Raw genomic sequence first — 20475 nt, 5'->3', positions numbered from 1 at the left:
CGGCAAAATGCTTACAACTGAATGTTCTTCAAATGTTAGCTGTTGGTGCACTACCTTGAACTATTAGAAGGACATTACAAAACTAATGCCTTATTGTATCTGATCGTCATTAGGTCATAAGTATATGAATTCTATATTGGTATAAGGAAGGTAAAATAAATTAAACACTCTTCAAGTTAAATTATATATTTATCTTGTTATAAATCAAGAAATATACAGAGAAACAGGTCGCTGTGTGAACCAGGCTATATATATATATATATATATATATATATATATATATATATAATAATATATATATATATATCTATATATATATATATATAATATATATATTGGTGTGAGTGTGTGTTATTAGCAATCCAAGAAAAGCAGGTATTCTATAGAATGCCTAGGCATCATATACAATGCCTGAAGTTTTTAGGCAAGGTATGAAATATTTGTTTTGTTACATACTTTTCCTTGGCATTATAAAAAATGACAAATACGATCTAGCAAAGCATAAAATGGGAAAGGTATTTTCAAATAAAATGTCTTGAATGTATACAATGGTTTAAAAATTAACATATTTCATAATGAAACAGGAAAGTACAACAGTGCACAAATATATATATCTATATATATTATATATATATTCATATATATATATCTATATATATATATCATATCTCTATTATATACATATATATATATTATATTATATATATATATATATATATATATATATAGATATATATATATATATATATTCTATATATATATTGCTCTATCTTATATAGTATATATATTATATAATATATAAAATTAATATATATGATATATGAAATGAAGTACAGGATATTTCCCTGACTGGGAGAACAAGAGAATCACAATTATTTCATGACTTAATTACTCGCTGCAACAAAGAAGGCTAGATTGGAAATTTGAATTGAACTTAATTTTCAGTCTTGCACACACCTCATAAACCCTTGGTCGCTGCTCGCTCCCCATGGACTGAATGGTAGCAACAGGGTAAGGTACATCTTTCAACTCTTGAGTAAGTTCTTTGGGACAAACAATGAATTGTGATCTTGTGTGAAGTTGCTTTAAAATTCCTTGTGTTGTTCCCATCAGCAGCCATACTCATAACTGCCAACAGATAGGAACTCGCACAGTAGTACCTATCTCCCAAACACCAGCAAATATTACGCAAAAATTCTTACTCCATATCCTTCCATATTCCAGGCGTCACTAATGGGACTACTGCGTTCTATACTCTGCCTGTTTGCCTTTTGACAATCTATAGAATGCCTTAGAAATGGATGGAATATGAAGTATTTCATACTTTGACCGGTGATTTTCGACACTTTATATTGCTTAGGAATTCTATAGAATACCTGTTTTCACACAATGCCAGTAACTTGTGTCTGTGTGTGTGTGTGTGTGTGAAGTACACTAGTCTTGATTAAGTAGCATGTCAATGTGGTTTCATTTTTCCGGAGTTACAGAAAAATTCACGTAGTTAAATCTTTTGAATTTTGTAGGTGAGTATAGCAGCACGATGCTACACTCCATTTGATGTATATCAATAAACTTTTTGAATTTGAATTTGGTTAAATCTGCGTGGTTACTTCTTTGCACAAAAATATTACAGCTCAGGGTGTGTGCACGTTTTTCCCGCAAACGCTAATTCAAAGACCTCTTCTTCCCCTTTAGGTCTAATTCTTTCGACCGTGTCTCCCAACTCTCTTCATAAACATCGCTGTTCTGTCGTACCCTTCGTCTCCATTCTTTTATTTTAGACCAGTGGAGAACATACTTCACAAAATTTAACATATAAGTAAATATCTACCAAGCATATATAATACAGCTGATAATTTCATAAGTGAAATTATCGATTGATTTGATTTAATGGACAACAACCTTTATGTTTGGGTTAATTCTGAGTGCCAATGCACAGGTGTCATTAGACCTAGAATCTCAACTGGAAAATTAGTTCTCTTTAAATGTATTAGAATAATCGAATTTTTAACTGCAAACTGTTTAAAAATTGAGATACACTTATATTTCATTACATCTTAACTAAATAACCACCTAACTCAGCTCTTGTATTAGCGGAAGACAGAAACATTTGCAGAACGAGCAATAATTGCATGCCTGTACCGAGGGGGTTGGGGGGGGGAAGGTTCAGGGAGGGGTCAAACGACCCCCCCCCAATTTCTGGAAGTCCATATTTTCTATGACTATCTTTTTCACTGAACTGTACTTACAAAGTAATAAATAATCATTGTTTTTTGTTAAGTCAAAGTATATAACATAACAAATAAAGCAATATGGATGTTATTGTTAACATAATAAAGGAATCAATCAATAAAACTGAAGAAATAACTTTGAATTTCAGTGTAAACTTTCAACATTGTAAGTGTAAAATTCTGTCAACCAAAGCCAGTACTTTGAATAACATCTAATTGGGTAAAAGGGCACAGACAGCATAGGTACCCAATGTTTCTTCTCAATTTATTACTAAAATAACATTTACAAGTATTTTATCTTGTATATACTACCTATATATATGCAATGACATTTGTAGAAGAAAAGGCCCAGTTTTGGGAAAAACGACCCCCCCTAAAAAAAAACTCTTGGTACGGGCCTCTTGACAAGCAGTTTTGAAATTTAGATTATCTGGCATTACGTAAAACTAACATTAGAAGACATTTTCACTTTAAAATACAGTAGAATATTGGAAATATAACATTTATACCGTGCTCCGTTTGCACTAATAATTCACAAAAATATTTCAAGGAAATTTTATTTATTTGGCACCGTTCCCTTACCGACAATACACACGTAGCTTCATACCATTACATTAGTGTTCACAAGCTCTGTAAATTTCTAGCTTGCATGTTTTTCAGTTATGTACCCGTCAGGCATCACGACATAAAAATCCAATTTTATTTTTTTCTAGAATGATATTAATTTTCTGAATACCTTCAATTATATTTTCCACGTCAATTCAGGTGGTGTGACAGTTTTACGTTCCGTTGTTGAACCAAAAAACCAGTTCAGATAAGTTTCATATTCTCATCACTCAGGTGTTAAATATTCCATGTTTGGAATATTACTTACACCCGTTCAACAGTGTTTACAGTTGCACCATTTTGATGTTATAAATCCTTTCACGTCAGGGGGTCACTGTCAATCGGTATAAAGGAACATTTGCCACACTCGACTGCATGTAAACATCGGAAAGATTTCCTTTGGAGCGTAATAATTTAGAATCTTCTGCTTATATACTACGTAGATATCAAAATAATATACATAGCGTGCATTGAATTCTCTCGAGACAAAATAGATGTAAAGCTTATCAAAATACTTTAGAACAAGTGGATGGAGTGAACTACAGACAGTATAGGATGGATGTTTGGATGGATAGATAGACGGATGGATGGTATATAGAACCAGTAACCAGTACCATGCTGTGAATGGCTCTGTCGAGCTTTACTATAGTAGATTTACATCAACCGTGCATTTGATGTCTAGGCCAGTCCCTTACGACGCTCCTGATTGGCTGTTGATAAGCCAATTACAACTGAAAACTCTCAGTCTCTCTCGAGAGTTCACTTAGGTAGGATGTAGGTTCCACCTCTCCTAGGGATACGTCTATCAAAAGTATCCTTCAGGAGAGGTGGAACATAGAACCTAGCCATGTGAACTCTCTCGAGAGACTGAGAGTTTCCAGCCCTGTGATTGGCTTATCAACAGCCAATCAGGAGTGTCGTAAGGGACTGGCCTAAACATCAAATGCATGGTTGATGTGAATCTACTATAGTACTTTTGCGTACACAAACCTTTGTTGCTCGTGCCTAAGCAAGATCTATGAAGAGCAGTAGTGGCTACAGGCCAGCCAGTCACCCACACTAGGCCTTTTTTTCTCCAGCAGCGAGCCGTTGCTGCCGAAAATGGAAAACCGGGAGCTTTTAGCTCGAGATTTTGGCTTCCCGACTGGATGGGAAGCAGCGAGCGCGAACTGCGAGCGACCGCGTAATGTAAACAAACAAGATGGCTGCTGCTGATAGGACTACTCTCAGACCTTTGGCTTCTCTTCTCCTGAGCCACTCTCGAACCCGCAAACGTTTTTTGTTATTCTTGTATTCACGTAAGATTCCGAGAAAACACATCACTGCAGCACATCTTGCGACAGTCCGACAATTTCTGAGCGCCATGATGATATCAGCTGATTAGTTTTGTTTTCTTTTTCCTACTGCTCCTCGAAACCACGAGGTCCTAGTGTGATGATACAACACTTTTGCTTGCGAGCATCGGCTGGATGCTGGCCAAAACCGCGAGCAAGAAATGACTAGAATGGATGAGGAGCGTAACCTCTCTACTGCTGTTGGGCTTTGAATGCAGATTCTCAGCCATTGTTCAACTTAAATGTAAGTATAAAGTGCCTCTTATTCTAAGGGAACTTTATGCTTACTAGCTAAGGTATCTGTATCCATGGGAAAATGAACTAATTTCTCACTGAATATGTATACCAGCAAGAAAAAAAAAGTCAAGGGAAATAGATGAAGGATGGCTAAAAAGGGTAGCGTAAATATATGGTTTGCGTGTTTGTAATTAAATGCAGTGCATTGACACCCAAACAAACAAATATCATATCTTTGAAATATAGGTAGCACAGCAAAGGCTAAATGTAGCAGAATTCCACTCGTTAACCAAGCTTAGTAAGCTGTTTATGCATAAACCTTCAGTTGATGTTACACTGACTGCAGAGATCAGCAATTGGCTACAAATTAGTAAGCTTGAATTGGAAGCTATGTTGGTTGCGTCAAAACTGACCTGACGATTTATCTGACACCAGTGCTTTAGGAGCCTATCATATTTTCCAAATATCATTATATAAACAGAAGTCATGTTTATTATACTATTTCTCAAAATTAAACATGCTTTTATGTAAAAGAAGAGCACTCAGTCCATTCAATATAAATAAACAAATATTTCCTGGGATGATATGCATCATACTGACACTTTTGAAAAGATACAAAACGTAGTAACATAAAGCAAACTTTAGTTTCAACATCGATAGTATGGTCACTGTAGAAGATATAGCAAATGCTACTAAAATGTATCTAAAAGTGTGTCCTCTTGGCTTCCATTGATTCACTCCTCGGCATAGGTTACAGATGACTGCTGGAAGAGAGAAGCATTATTACTACCATCTGGAGAAAGTGTTCCTGGTGGACTTGAGGATGGAAATAGCACCCACGAAGTTACAGACCTGCTCGACTGGAGACAATCTTGTGTAACAGTTGGGCAGCTCTTGGAAGAACTGAGATTTGGTGTCGAGAAAGTCCGTAGATCAGGTTGTACACAAGTCTGAACGGCAATTTCATTCATGTTAGGAACTGGATGGAAGACAGGAGAATTATTCATAGTACTAGTTTGGGTACTTTGAACAATATTTACGCTGCTGTTGTGGCGTATGGGTTTTGGACACTTACTGCTGCTTGGGCGTATTGTGGACGAATGACAATGTTGAAGGTGCTCGGGCACCACTAAATAATTGTCGTAATGATACGAAGCAGAGGGATCATTTATGTTTGACTCACTAAAAGATGTTCTTGTTGCAGAAAGTAAAGGTCTTAGAACTGGAGTTGGTACACTAGGCTGGATGTTAATAAAAGGATTTGATTTGTGGCTATTTGTGCCTACTGGTCTCACTATTATTACACTTTGTTGCTTGTTTTGATTCTGAATTGTCGATTCCCTTGAGGATGGGGACTCACAAACATTACTGCATTCCATAACTACATTGGGAAGAATAACATCCATATATGCCCCTTGATTCTGAGTGACATTCTGATTTTGAAATCTCCTTGATATGGGAAGAGAATCACTCCTTTCAATGGATGAAGTAGTTGGTATACATCTATGCACTTCTATACTGGAAGAAGTCTCATCTTCTGACCAGCACAGACTAGGAGATGAAGGCCTTTCCACTACTCCATCACAATTCTTAACAGCATCTTTTACCAATGAAGCTCTGAAGTTGAGGAAGGAAAGTTTTTTGGCCAATGATGTGGCAACATTAGCCCGAATTGCCTTAATAATACTCCTAGGGTTTCTGATTTCTTTTCCATGGACTGGGGCAAGTTTCTTAGTAGGAACAGACTCTTTGAGATACTCCTGTCTGTTTTGTTTTGTTCACCAGCTAGAGATATATTTTCAACAAAAGAATCTTCCCTTTGTAAAATTTTATCCCTAATTTCTCGAGGCGAAGACTCACCAAGTAAGTTGATTTTCCCAAAGGACTGCCGACAGTCCAGATATTTATGTGGTAATTTTGGTTGGCAGGATTTTGGCGATTCTTCTGGAATTGGGAGAAGCCTGGGACTTTGCCCAGCCCTTTCGTTGCCTGTGTTCGTAGCATCCATTTCTGTGTTTATCTTGGTTTCCTTATCTCTTTTCTTCATTTCTACTTCAACTTCTTTATCTCTTACAGAAATCTGAGCTTTATCAGGTGCACGAATTTCCCTTACTGTCAATACATGCGTGCTCAAAGGTCTTTGAGATTCTAAATGTTGGAAGTTAAGAATACACTGAGGGTCAACTTCCACTCTTGGTAATTCTAAAGATGGAATGTTGTGTGAACCATGGCTACAAGACATCACTGAAGATTTTGGATTTCCTGGTGAAGGACTTGAGTCATCTGTCTGCACAAGATCACAAGAAATCACTGAAGGTTTTGAAGTCTCTATTGACGGAACTAAATCATCCGTTTGCACAGCTTTATCATCTTCTTGGTAGTGAGCATCAAGCGCTGCTTCAATGTGACTAAAACCTCTCCTTCTTTTGCTGCTATATTTCATAGAATTTGTGTTGTATCTTTGCTGGTTACTTCGAATGTTTGCCGGTGAAATCATTAATTCATCTAAAGTCACATGGAAGTCAGATGCATGGCTACTACTACGAACTGAACTTCCACCAATCTTGCGCCTTACGGAAGAACCTCCACCTAGCGCAGAGGATGATAATGTGATGGAATCCCTCGGGCGGGAGACTCTTGCCCCTGGAGGCTCCTCGACATCCTCTGAGAGTGGAATGCAGCAGACCTTCTGAACAGCACATCGCAACCAGGCTTTAGCACCGGCCCTAAAATGATCGTTAAGCCAGCAGTATATAAACGGATTGTAGCAAACGTTAGACATGGCAAACCAGTGACATATGAAAAAGATTGAAGATGAATGACGTGATGGGCCCACGGACGCCCCAAAGTCGACAACGAGATGGTATGTATTAAGCGGTAGCCAGCACAAGGCAAATAACACCACCACAACCAGGAGCATTTTGACTGTCTTCTTTTTCGCTCGAAGCTGAAGTGACAGTTGCTCTTGAGTAGCAGCTCCAACCACGGCCCTCCACCACACTCTTCGAGTTACTCCTACGTAGGCCACTGCAGTTATGCTCAACGGAATCACATACTGTGTCAGGAAAGTGGCCAGTGTCAGCCACTGGCGAAATTGCAGAGCCGGGGGAGGGTAGTGCGCCTGACATCGCGTAAGTTTACGGTATGTGAAAACCTCCACAACCTGCGGAAAAAGGGGCTAGGATTAAACACTCATAAAGGTGAAACATCTTTCTCATTTTGAACAACCTACATCAAAACAAAGGGCTCACAACACATATATTTTATGCAAGGGATACTGCTGCTTCAAGCTTTAGACAAATAGCTATTGTGAAGGAATATTCTATCATATGATTACCTAGATTATATTGGCTTTCTGATATTGTAGGCCTACGTAATGAGTAAAGGTAAAGTTACAAATAGGGAGATTGGGTAATAACACAGCAGAAATGACAAATATTCTGACAAACTACTATTTAAAAATTTTCTCAAGTTTATTAATTACCTCAGAATGGAATCTAAAGCATCTTTATAAAAAGAAGCAGATAATCAACAAACGAAATAATTAGTTGCATGATTACATACAGATCGATTATAAGCAGTCTAGCAGAATAGTAATAAAACACTGAATACAGCTGCAGTAGACCCACTAACGGGAATTTTTTAAGCTACGAATAACAGGTATCTGACTTAACACTGTTATTAAATGTATAAGCATAATGCTACTAAATACGTATATTAAAATATATAATGTCCTTTCTTTTCCTTCAGAGCGTTGCTTTATTGATTAATGGAAGGGTGTTTCAATTCTTATTAGGCTGAAAGCTCTATAAATGCTTTATGCTCGTGTAGATCTTTCATATGCCCTTGCATTTCCATTGGTTAAAATTTTGAACTGGACATCAAGAATATTTCCGAATATGTACTGTGTTATTTAGTCGACAGAAATAAAAGCTACACTATTTAGGTCTGAAGTATCAGCAGAAAAATAATTTCTGCTTTGGCAATTTACTGAAAATACTAAAATATAAATTCTAGGTTGGTGTCTTCTCAACAGATAGTACTAAATATATCTGAGCCTTCCCGATTATTTCCCGGATATGGATTGTAAATACTGGTAAAAACTGGAATTTAATGGAATGATGAATCAAACCTATGCGAGTAAAAAAATGTAAAAAATGAAAAACTCACAGCTTGGCATAAACAGTCAGAGAAATGCAAAACACTAGTCTTACCTCACCCCAAGGACATTACCTTGACTTAGGACACCAATGGATTTATAATAATCAAAGTTCCCAAAATCACCGCCTCACATGGCAGGGTGTAAACCCGTGTGTTTGTCACAAGCTAAATCAATCAAAACCCGGTTAACTATGCAGTGGTAGTGGAAAATATAAAAGCTATTAACTGTATCAGCCAAAATCTGCTTCACTAGAAACCAAACCAATCAAAAAGCACCTTACTAAAAAGAGAGGTAGATGGGTATTTGGCTTATGTTGAATTGTCTCAAATACCCCTTATTGCATACGAATTATGCAGTATATTTGCCCAAAACACATCTCACTAGACAGGCAGAAATAAACCGAACCTCAAATCACGTGACTGATGTATCTCACCAACAATTAGTCAGCGTATTTGCCATAACTGAATCACATATTCACTGGGGTTATTAGGAAGTGACATGCCAAAATTAGCCGAAAAAAATCAATTGTTTAACAAAGTAATCGATAATGCCTTTGTCTTAATCTGAACCACTCAAATATCACCTCTCTAATTTATAATAACAGAGGTGACTGTCAGTACAATTACCATAAACTTGATCGCCAAAGACTCGCCTCTTGAAATAGGGGATTATTAAGTGAATTTGTCAAAAGCTACATCCGCAGATATAGAGATATCTACCTATGGCTGCATCACCCGAAACCCAGCTCAGTAGTTGAGGTATTGGTCAGTGTATTTGCCATGAGCCTAATCATTCAAAAACTCACCTCGCTGTAAATGGCGTAGGGCAAGGAAACGAGTGCAGCCAGAAGCCATACCACGGCAATGATGATGGCTCCGTGGAACGATCCCAAACGAGGCTTGAGCGGGTGCACGATGACCTGAAAAAGTGTTTTAAAAGATTTTGTTAGAAAAAAATAACGTTGCTGGAAGGTGAAGTCAATGTAAGAGTTTTTCATGCACGTGGTACCTATGTTCTATTTTACCTATCTATAACCAATTTTGACAGAGAAACTAGTTAAAAAAAACTAGAAATCTATAATTGACAAATATCAGCAGTTACTTTGATGTAATGAATGAGGGCTGTTGGGAAGGTTACAAAATAAATGGTGTTGATGATGATGACAGTATTGAATGATATGATCGATATCTGGCACCTTGTCCATTAACCTCGAGAAGAGAGGTAGCTGGAGAGATGGGGTGGTGAGGACGGTTAGGAGGTGAATAAAATAAAAATGCAAAAGGGCTAATTTTCATGCAATACCCAGTGAGGTATAATTGGATGATCTCTGATTTAGACCAAAAAAAAAAAAAAAAAAAGAAAAAAAAAGGGGCGAATAGGGAAAATCTGTTTGACGTAGTGAATCTCTCATTTACAAATAAAATTGTGTAGAGCGAGTTCAGTTACTCTTAAGAATGAACATGGAAACGTAAAAAAGAGAACAACTGACCTGGTACCTGTCTAGAGCGATGGCTACCATGGTGAAAGCAGAGACATAGACCGATGTCACCTGAACGAATGGAACCATGCTGCACATGAAACTGCCAAACGGCCAGTCGTCCAATAAAACTCTGGAGAGAGAGAGAGAGTCGTCATCATTTGCTGCTAATGGTTGGCGTAGCTTAGATATACTTCCATGAAACACAAAGATATGCTTTGACCATAGCTTGTGATTTCAGGTGTTCAAAAGAAATTATTTTAAACATTGCATATTCTAGAATGCTGTTACTGCTCATGGCTAGCGGCACGTTTCAGTTCATAGGTCTACTGTTTAGCTTTGCAACGGATAACAACAATTAATTTTGAATGGACTTTCCTTTATAAATTAAGCAACATTTATTTAGACTCACTGGGTTAGCCACAGCCAGGCTGGGTAGGGCGGAGGCATCTGCCCCGTTATTCAAACTTGGGCAAGCAGAAACAATTATGACAACCTGATAACTGAAGAAATCTCCAGTTCACGGAACACTGCCGTATATATTGTATACTTGAACATTAGTGGCAAAGTATTACCAAAACTTCAAAATGACTACTACAGAAATTTGTGAAGATGAACCGTGCCTCCTCCCTCTCAGCTGAAATACTGGCTGCAGAGCATAGGTCTAATTTGCGTGTCTTCACCTCGCCACGTTGAAGGGGATGTTGAGCGCCGTCATCAGAAGATCCGATACGGCCAAATTGGCCAAGAAGGTATTGGTCAGCGTATGTAACCTCCTGGTCCTGAGGACTACGTGACACACCAACAGGTTCCCGAAAAGGGAGACGGCTATCAGGATCGAGTAGACGAGGATGATGATCACTGTACGGCCTGGGTCCCTCCGACGCTTAACAAGGGATGTTAGGTGAACTGCAGGGATGAAAAAATTAATCTGTAGTATTCTGTAGTAATTATGACGTCCTGGACAGTACAGGCGCTGAAACTGGAGGTGAATTATTTACTAATTACATTGTACTTTAACTTTTTTTATTCTATTCTTCTGTATTTATGATAAGTACTGTGTAAATAATGTAGAGAATTGCTATATTTTCATAAAAGATAAAAAAAAAATTACCATAGGGTATATAGTCTAATTTTGCAAATCTTATTTCGCTTACATAGTCTATTCTTTATTTCTCCATTTCTTCAGTTTATTAGCATCTCTTCCTACTAAGTTTCGCTTGGTTAATATAAATACTAACACGTATTAATCTCTAAATGTAAGAGATACTATTGCTTAAACATTTCACTGAAATCATTTACACCTTATAAACTCAACCTAAGTTTACATAGAAAAGTGAAAATTTATACCATCTGTGATATTATGGTATAGTTTTGTATATAGAATATCAGATGTTGAAACTAATTTAACATACAGACGTATAAATACTACTCCCATACTTTCACATATTAAAAGATAAAAAAAAAAAAACGATCGGTGGCATATTAGCTAAAAAGTCTTATATGTAAAGTTGTCTAGTTAAAACTTAATAACTCACTCATCCGGGCAACTGTCACTATTTTGATCTCATCCGTTAATAGGCCGAGTAACTAAATAGGACCTTATCAGCAGCAAATATTACCATCGCAAGAAAAAAAAGACGTATTTAATTCATCTGGATGGATGTTTTCACTCGCCTTCTTACGTGGGTGTTATGATATATAGCTATATGATATCAGCAAGGTTGTAAGGCTCATATACCCCAGGAGCATGTCTGATATACCAGTCAATTTGTCAATTAACATCCAGATCCTTAAGCAATTTCGTCCTCTCCATACCGACCTTAGGACGCTTACTTAGCACAATAATGTTCGTGGAAAGTTGTCAAGATGCTTGGTTAACATGGTGGGATGATCCCGCCTTTAATTCTAGTACTACGGAAAAGTCAGGCTTCATCCAATAAGCTACGGGTCATATCCGTCCGGGAAATGACCAAAGTTTAGTCTTCCACCTTTGATGAAGACACCGAATGAAGTCTCTCCCTCTCACATATCAGATGCATTTACCAAATGTTGCATTTTAGCCCGACTGTTGTAGTTCTGGGTCTGTCCATCCTCATTCAATAGTCAGTTATGTCTTGGGTCTCTCTCTCTCTCTCTCTCTCTCTCTCTCTCTCTCTCTCTCTCTCTCTCATCGACAGTTTTATTTTAAGCTATTCTTCAAAAAGTCTAAAATCCGTTTCACTGAAAACGAGGCAAAAACATTAAGTCTAAGGCAAGTGTATTTTATCTGGAAGGTAGAATCGTAACTGTAAAAGAATATAAATGATAGGCCTATGTGAAATGACCTACATGTATTTAGAATAGATGGACAGATAGAACAACAGCAGGTAAATTAGATATCTATGAGTGAAACCTGCCCAAATTATTTGTCGTATATATATATATATATATATATATATATATATATATATATATATATATATACATATAGGCATTGCTGGTAGTTTATAGTAAATGAGACTGGAGAGAGCTTTGTTTAAACGAGTTTGAAAATGTGTTGACTATTTAGAATAAATAATATCTGAAGAAAAATATTCATAAGCATATTTGGAGAAGGGGAAAAATAGTGAAGAAATCAGTTTTCTATTATAATATGTGCCAGTACAGGGTAGATGAAAGAAGAAATCGATGGATGTAATGATTATATCAACTAGTTAAAGTAAAAGTTATCTCCATCGAGTTTCTGACCAAAGGTGTTGTAAGGTTAAGCATTTGTAAATACGATCGACGAGGCGAAGGGTTATATATTTATAGGAAAACAGGTTATGCAATATATCAGAGCTGGCGTATATTAATATTCTGACTTACAAAATGGGACAGGTGACTAAGGGGAAGGGCTGCGTGGGTTTAGGCAGAAAATGTCTGGACCAGTCGTTTATTTTGAAGTAGTTATATTATAAATCTGAGAAGAAAGGAAAAAAAAAGTATTGGGTGTTTATAGACCTAGAAAAATCTTATAGTTAAATCGATAGAGGTTTGGCGGATGCATAGCAATGAGTGATAGCATTTTTTTTTTTTTATATAAGCAGGTCTCCGACAGCGGTGTGCTACTACTCCATTGCCACACACTTACTTCATTAACGAAATAATACGAGACCTCAAAGAAAGGACGGGAGATATATAAGTGCAAAGTTGCAGGATAAGAAAGCGAGTCATGATTGACGTGTGGAATGGTTAATGTCTGCAGATGATATTGCAATTATTGAGAAAGTGAAGGGAATCTGGAAAATCCAGTAAGAAAGGTTGAAAGAGTTTGCAAGAATGCAAGTAATGTGAGTACGAGTAAGAATCTGATGACAAATAAAAAACAAGAATGGAAGAGGGCTGTTCGTATAGGTATTTGGAGAGAGAGAGAGAGAGAGAGAGAGAGAGAGAGAGAGAGAGAGAGAGAGAGAGAGAGAGAGAGAGAGAGAGAGAAATCTTATACCAATTTTGTTTCAAATTTAGAAATATATAAGGTATTGAAAAAAATAAACTAACAAAAAATAAACTAAAAAAAAATCCAGCAAGATTGTTGTAAGGTGGGCCATTAAACTGATATTGCCGAATATTCTCAGGCGATTTTCAACTAAAAAAAAAAAAAAAAAAGCTTAGTCAGCCCCAGCAACCTTGGCAGCACAACATTTATCCTCCATAAAAAAACTATGCCGTGTTAAATATAGGGTGACTTATTGGGTTTAAGATGTCACCATTATCTATTATTATCCACACCCAGTGAAGTACTTGGTTTAGGGTAACATCCAACCATATGAACGAACGCTATTTTCTTTATTTATTCATTTATTATTTTTTTCCTTTTATTGGGCGTAAGGTGCATGAAATTATAGTGCGAAACTGCTCATTACTTCCAACTGGCCTCAAACACCCTCAGGAACTTAGAAAAATATCTGAAATATTCGATTTTCAAACAAAGTGAAGTGTTGCCATAACACTGAGTTCATGTGTATCTGACTCACCGGCAGAGTAATGGATCACCGGCAGGTTCACGGGTAATTTAAACATGTTTGCGGTTACAAGACATTTATGGTTCTCTCATAAGCATCAAACGGAATCATATTCATCCGAAGCTCGTTAGGCGATAAGTCGAGAGTTTACTCACTGAAGTGGTATGCAGGTGAAATCTACATGAATGAATATGGAATGCTCCTAATGACTGAATCAGGTTACAATTTTTAACGGTCTGACTGAGAGAGAGAGGAATCCATGCTTGAATACAATGAAATTTTAGTTTTAAAGAGACACTTGTAGAATGGGTCTAACCTTCTTCTGGGTTGATGAATTACCGCATGGAGATCCTCCTCTTTGTGTGGATGAGAGAGAGAGAGAGAGAGAGAGAGAGAGAGAGAGAGAGAGAGAGAGAGAGAGACTTACTAGATAAATTGGCGAGTGCCGAGTCATGGGGAAAGGAAGCTCCCGAGTCCCGTAGAGTTCAGCCCCATCAGACCTGCCGCCGTTTGGGGGTTCCTGGCTAACCCCATGAGCACTTTCGAATAATACTGCCTCAGAGCCATCCAGCTTTCTTCTCCGGCATTGCTTGCAGTGGTGCTAGCGATGAACGTCGCCTCTGTGCTTCCGATGAAAAATTCCTCATTGTCGAACGTCGCCTCTGTACTGCCGATGAAAAACTCCTCATTGTCGAAATCCTCTTCTTCAAAAGTTAGGTTAAGGTTAGCTGAGCTATATGTCATTGTGGGCACGGAGCTAGTGCTCTTCTTCTGCCGTTTTCAGCCTATTTGAGTGGTCACTCTTGTGCCACCTTTCAAGAAAGAGCTTTTTGTCTTTGAGGAGGTTCGAAGCTGAGTAAAACATCTTGTGAAAGAACAATTCCTACGTATTAGTACTAGTGTGACTGCATCTATACCACTGCACGAACTAGTACTATTGGAGCCTCTTGTTTTTTTCTCTCTCTCCTCGAGTGTTTCTTTTCCTCAGTATTGTTTACTGTCTTTCAAGTACTGCAGTGCTCGCCGATGTAGCCTGAAACAAAAAATAAAGTAATTTTAGTCTAGGAGAGGATCTGAATGAATATATATATGAATAATATATGATATATATATATATATATATATATATATATATATATATATATATATATATATATATATATATATATATATATATATACACGCCTTTCATTGGTTTACTGGAAAGTAACCCAATGAATGAAAGTTCTGGCTAGCTGAGCTGTCTCTTCTGTTGTAGCTATATTAGCTGAAAAGAGAGAGAGAGCTCTGTTGATAAGAAGAATAAACATGAAAAAAAAAAGAATTATCAGTTAAGATATTAGGAAATGGGGAAAACACAGATACCGCGAATAGGTCTAATAAATATTTTTTTAAAATTTCATGCTTCTACGACACGAAGCAGATCTAATAAGAGTTGTATCTAAGTTTTGCTTCTTAACGGTAATCTCACTCGTTCCCATACACAGACATTCGGTTTTTCCTTCCATTTGAGAGGAGAAAAAAGTGAAGATAATGGAACATAACATCCTGTGTTTGCGAGAGGTGTCATGATAAGTTTCAAAACATCCTGAAAGTGACGGCAGTTAGGAGTTTTCTTCCACGCTGGAAGCTATGGTACACTGGGAAAAGTAAGTGTTACGAAGGTTTTTATTAATAATTTACCGACGGCATCTGCCTTTTTAATTAATCGCAAGCCTTTTTTTTTCTCATTTCAAACGAAAACGGGATTACGAAGACAACCTTAAATATACATATTTCTTATTATAAGTTTATCAAAATTCAGCTAAAATGGTTTAATCTGTCATTACATGCTCGTTGCGTTGCAACTCCTTTAGTCTCATGCGCCTAGGCCTATATTCCTCGTATCTTCACCTCTCTGGCCCATAGTTTTCCGATCATTCATTTTCATTAGTATAGATCAGACTCATATACGAAGCCTTTGTGAAAAAAAAAAAATAAGTATGGAACAAGGAACTTCAGGGTATAGAAAAAAAATATATTAAGAAAAGAAAGTGACAGTGAAAGATTCGATTTGGAAGAAAATGAGTAAAAGATACCTAATGAATTTTTTCATTCCAATAAAGTTACCTAGTCGAGTTCCTCCCGTATATAAATACGACCCTTTAGGATCTCTCTCTTCACCAATCTATACATAAGTAAACACACACACAGACTGCTTGTGAACTAAATTCATCCATACAAATTAATTTTCTTATAAAAGAATTTCCCGTTACAGGCAATATGACATTGCATGGTACACGAATTGAAAATGAAAAATGTTGTGATAATAAATAAAACTTCAGACTTCTTCTTCAAAGTGACGTTGATAGGACAAGCAAATAGGCGCCCTAATTTTCAATCCGCCCATCATAAAATTTTCCTATTTCAGTCCTAGAATTTACTGTTATCACAACGCTGTTTAAGTCTAAGGTCTAGTTTTATTTATATTGATTTAAGTGGGTGTATGGATGCTAATCATCTCTACACATTTCTATAAAAATATTGTCTATTTGACATTCGCTCAGATTTGATAATCCTGATCCCATGTACCGTATTTTAATTCCATGTTAACAATTATTGCAGAATGACGTTGTGGTGGTTTATTCAGGTGAGCATGTACTGCGTCACTTTCTTCTTCGCTGCTCTAATGCTCATAATCATCTGCTTGTTGCTTCGGAGGCGGAGATTAGCAAAGAAGAAAAAGAGGCGAGCCATAGTTGCTCGGTCTACCCTACACGACGATGATCCAGAAATCAAGCCGGAAGTGTCCATTTCTCTGCATGATGTCCGTAGCATTTCGGTCGCATATCCTTGCAAGCCTCTTGTAGTGGAAAGAAATCCGAGAAAAGACGTTAGAAGAAAGGATTATACCAAATCCGTTCGTCGCCCAAAAACGGGACTCACTGGTAGCAGAAACATCGGTGGCAACAACCGTTCTCCGTTCCTGAAGACACCTCGTCCAGGCCTTCACGCCACAACTACCGCCGCTAAGCTCGGCAAAGTTTGCGGAAAGAAGTACAACCAAAATCTTTCAGGCTATGCCACTGTAGCTGGTGACAAACCGTCGCAAGAACTGAAACCCGGTTTTTCTAGACAAATGACCTCCCATGACAGTGACAATAGCTTGTACGGGCATCTTTGAGTGACTTCAGAATTTCACAGTAAAGCCTAACAAATCTGTAATATCGTGAACATGCAGTCCTAGGTAACCTTGATTAAATTCCATATACTGTAATAGGAAGACCTACAGATACAGACTAATTTTTCTTATTAAACGTTTCAATGAATGATTATTATGAACGCTCTTATTCTACTCTTGTGGCTCAGTGTGACTATATCATTAAATAGTGAACAAAAACTTTTAGTTTTATGTATGTCCTATTTACCAAACGAAGGAAATCAAATAGTTAAAAAGAAGGTTAGATATTTTTAGGAACTGCTTTTACCCATTAACTGCACCCATGAGACTTTTCGCCTTCTATCAACCTGCTTGTTTGCATCCTTCAAACATTTTATTTTACAAGTATATCTGACTTCGAAGTTTTGTTCGACAGTTACACAGCGCTGGCAGATGAGAGGACCAAGGTATATAGAATAAGGGCTGCCCGACCATACACTCACGAAATAACAGGACTGAGTGAGTGGCAATACTTATAAAACGGAGCGAGAGCCAATGAAGTATTTACAAAAGTACAGGGAATACGAAAGACCATATCAGCCTCCCCGCTCTCTCTCTCTGTATAGACATACATTTTAGCAATAGCTCTTGTACTATCTCCCAAGCCAGTAGACTCAGTTTTAATCTCCAGTCAGACGATGAAAGAACGTATGGCGAATTTCCTTGAAATTCCAATAGGCGCATTTTGACCCACACTTAGATGTTATAGTATATTCACATCAGCCGTGCATTTGATGTCTAGGCCAGTCCCTTACGACGATCCTGATTGGCTGTTGATAAGCCAATGACAGGGTTGGAAATTCCAGACCTCGACGAGGTAGCCTTTATCAGCAGGGTGAAAATAAGCTATTCACGGGATATTCATAATCTATGCCAATAAACCGCAAATATTATTCTAGTGTTAACATCGCTAGGACTATATAAAACATTATTAACGACCACTATCAAAATTAACAGCACCATCCAACAGGAGGCCAATCAATCCCGAACGTTTTTTATTATTGTTATTTAGTCCAAGGATCAGATGACCTCAGGTGAATAATGTATTGGCGGCCGCCATAAACTGAGATGACGACGAGATATATATTAATATTATTTCTTGTATCGAACGTAAAGGGACGGGGGTCTGATAACAAGAGTAAGAGCGACCTACTTTACGATGTCACAACATAGTCGTAAAAAGAGCGAGAAAATGAACCTGGTTTCAGATTTTTGTTGTTGTGGCGGAAGAATGATTCTATTATTTCTTCCGGTTTCACATGGTTCTTCTGGTTTCATACGCTGCCATTATAGTCATTTTCATAAAACGAAAACAAAAACTTAACTTGTCTCTGATACCAATTTCCTAATGGGTTTGTTGTTTCCAGAGGTTTCATATATTTATATGGTCATTCCCGCTCAGTTCTCTGGTTTCATAAACTGCCCAAGTTGCCATATTACTGATTTTTATTAATTTCGCGTCATTTCACCCGATGCAGAATTGAAACTGCCAATGTGATTACCAGGCAAATGGTTACTACGAATACTGTGAGCCTATATTCTGTTTTTTTTTTTCCATCTGTCCATCCGCCTGTGGTGTTTTCGCATGGTAACAGTGCGTTCCGGGCTTTAAATAGTTACGCTATGTGTAAGTTTTAGGTAAATAAAAGGATATCTGGGTGTACATTTGCAACTGAAAAGTGTTTTAATAATTTATTGTATGCGAATTACACCGTTAATATTCGAAATAGGGTTATTATTATTGTTGAATGTAAGCTGAATGTGACTATCTGAAGCCCGGGCTGCAGTGTTACCATACGCATACACCACAGGCGGATGGACAGATGGAAAAAAACAGAGCCTAGTACGATCAATTACGGCAGGAAAGTAATGCAAAAGCTAAATAAAACAAAAAATAGCAGGAAAGTTAATGAAAAAAGAAAGAAAAAAGATTAAAAGGTATCAGTTGTTTACTAGAAACATGAAATTGACAGAATAGCTGGTGACCCATAGCAAGTTGCTACTAGAGATAACGAGTGATTCCTACAATAACTAGTGGCTATTATAAATAGTCGATGATTAGTGTTGCAGTACAAAAATTAGCAAATAAATCAGCAAATAAAGTTCTGTTTTCTGACACAAGAAAAAGACTGGAGCAGTTTACAGCTGTCATAACGGGCAAATATAAACGAGACAATAGACTGCTGATAAGATAAATCATATTTTCGTATTCCATTTTGTTATGAGATGAGCTATAAAAGATGGGGAAAAAAGGTTTTGTTACGCGCTTCCTTTAGTGTTCTGAAGTAGTGTCCCACTGCCGCTTAACTGCTGTGAGAATCTGAGAATCGATCTTCAGGCTGAGAGTGGTAGCACCATGCCTGACTTCCGACATTCACCAGGCTACCTCACAAGGGAGACCAAATATAGAATAATGGCACTTGATCATCAAGGAAGTGAAAGCACCAATCTTTTCTGGGAGGAAAAAATTATGTCAGTAAAAACAGAGACAGGAAGATAGTGCCAAAGAACACGACTATACCCAGCAAACAGGTTATACACAAAATCAGGAAACTAACGCTTAACTTTTAAAACCAAAAGTCAGTAAAACGGGCAATTATACCTATGTGCTTTCCTATCCTATACCCGACAACTTGAAATTCTATGCTTAAATATTCCCCTATTCCAATCCATGTTAGGCCAAAACCCATAAAGTAACAGTATCTCTAATAACTTAAGGTTTTATTGTAATTGTCGGTGTGATAGCCAAGTAGCACACAAACCATTGGTATAGTAGATTCACATCAACGGTGCATTTGATGTCTAGGCCAGTCCCTTACGACGCTCCTGATTGGCTGTTGATAAGCCAATCACAGGGCTGGAAACTCTCAGTCTCTCGAGAGAGTTCACATGGGTAGGATCTATGTTCAGCCTCTCCTGCGAGATAAGTCTTTCAGGAGAGGTGGAGCATACATCCTGCCTATGTGAACTCTCTCGAGAGACCGAGAGTTTCCAGCCCTGTGATTGACTTACCAACAGCCAATCAGGAGCGTCGTAAGGGACTGGCCTAGACTTCAAATGCACCGTTGATGTGAATCTACTAAAGTGCCTATGCTTTTTCAACAACAGTAGTACCATTGATAGTAAGAAAACGCAGAATGTAAATAAGTAACGATCAAAATTTATCTAGCTTTAGAATCCTTACTCCTGCTCGCTCTATTGGTTCGCGGGACTCATTGTAACCCAGTGTCATCGTTTACAACG

General features: G+C 37.5%; 1 protein-coding gene across 1 annotated transcript in view; it reads right to left on the bottom strand.

The window, feature by feature from the left end:
* Positions 1–851: 851 nt before the first annotated feature.
* The window catches only part of LOC135202858 (uncharacterized), a 35584-nt gene continuing 15960 nt past the window's right edge, over positions 852–20475 (bottom strand). Inside the window, 6 exon segments of the mRNA XM_064232315.1 lie at positions 852–6102; positions 6105–7571; positions 9376–9489; positions 10060–10180; positions 10731–10956; positions 14492–15066. Of these exon segments, the coding sequence (XP_064088385.1) occupies positions 5143–6102; positions 6105–7571; positions 9376–9489; positions 10060–10180; positions 10731–10956; positions 14492–14777 (3174 nt within the window). The 5' untranslated portion in view covers positions 14778–15066 and the 3' untranslated portion in view covers positions 852–5142.

The sequence above is a fragment of the Macrobrachium nipponense genome, chromosome 33 (genome assembly GCF_015104395.2).
Source record: "Macrobrachium nipponense isolate FS-2020 chromosome 33, ASM1510439v2, whole genome shotgun sequence".
Lineage (NCBI taxonomy): Eukaryota > Metazoa > Arthropoda > Malacostraca > Decapoda > Palaemonidae > Macrobrachium > Macrobrachium nipponense.
This window is presented reverse-complemented; position numbering and strand designations above follow the sequence as displayed.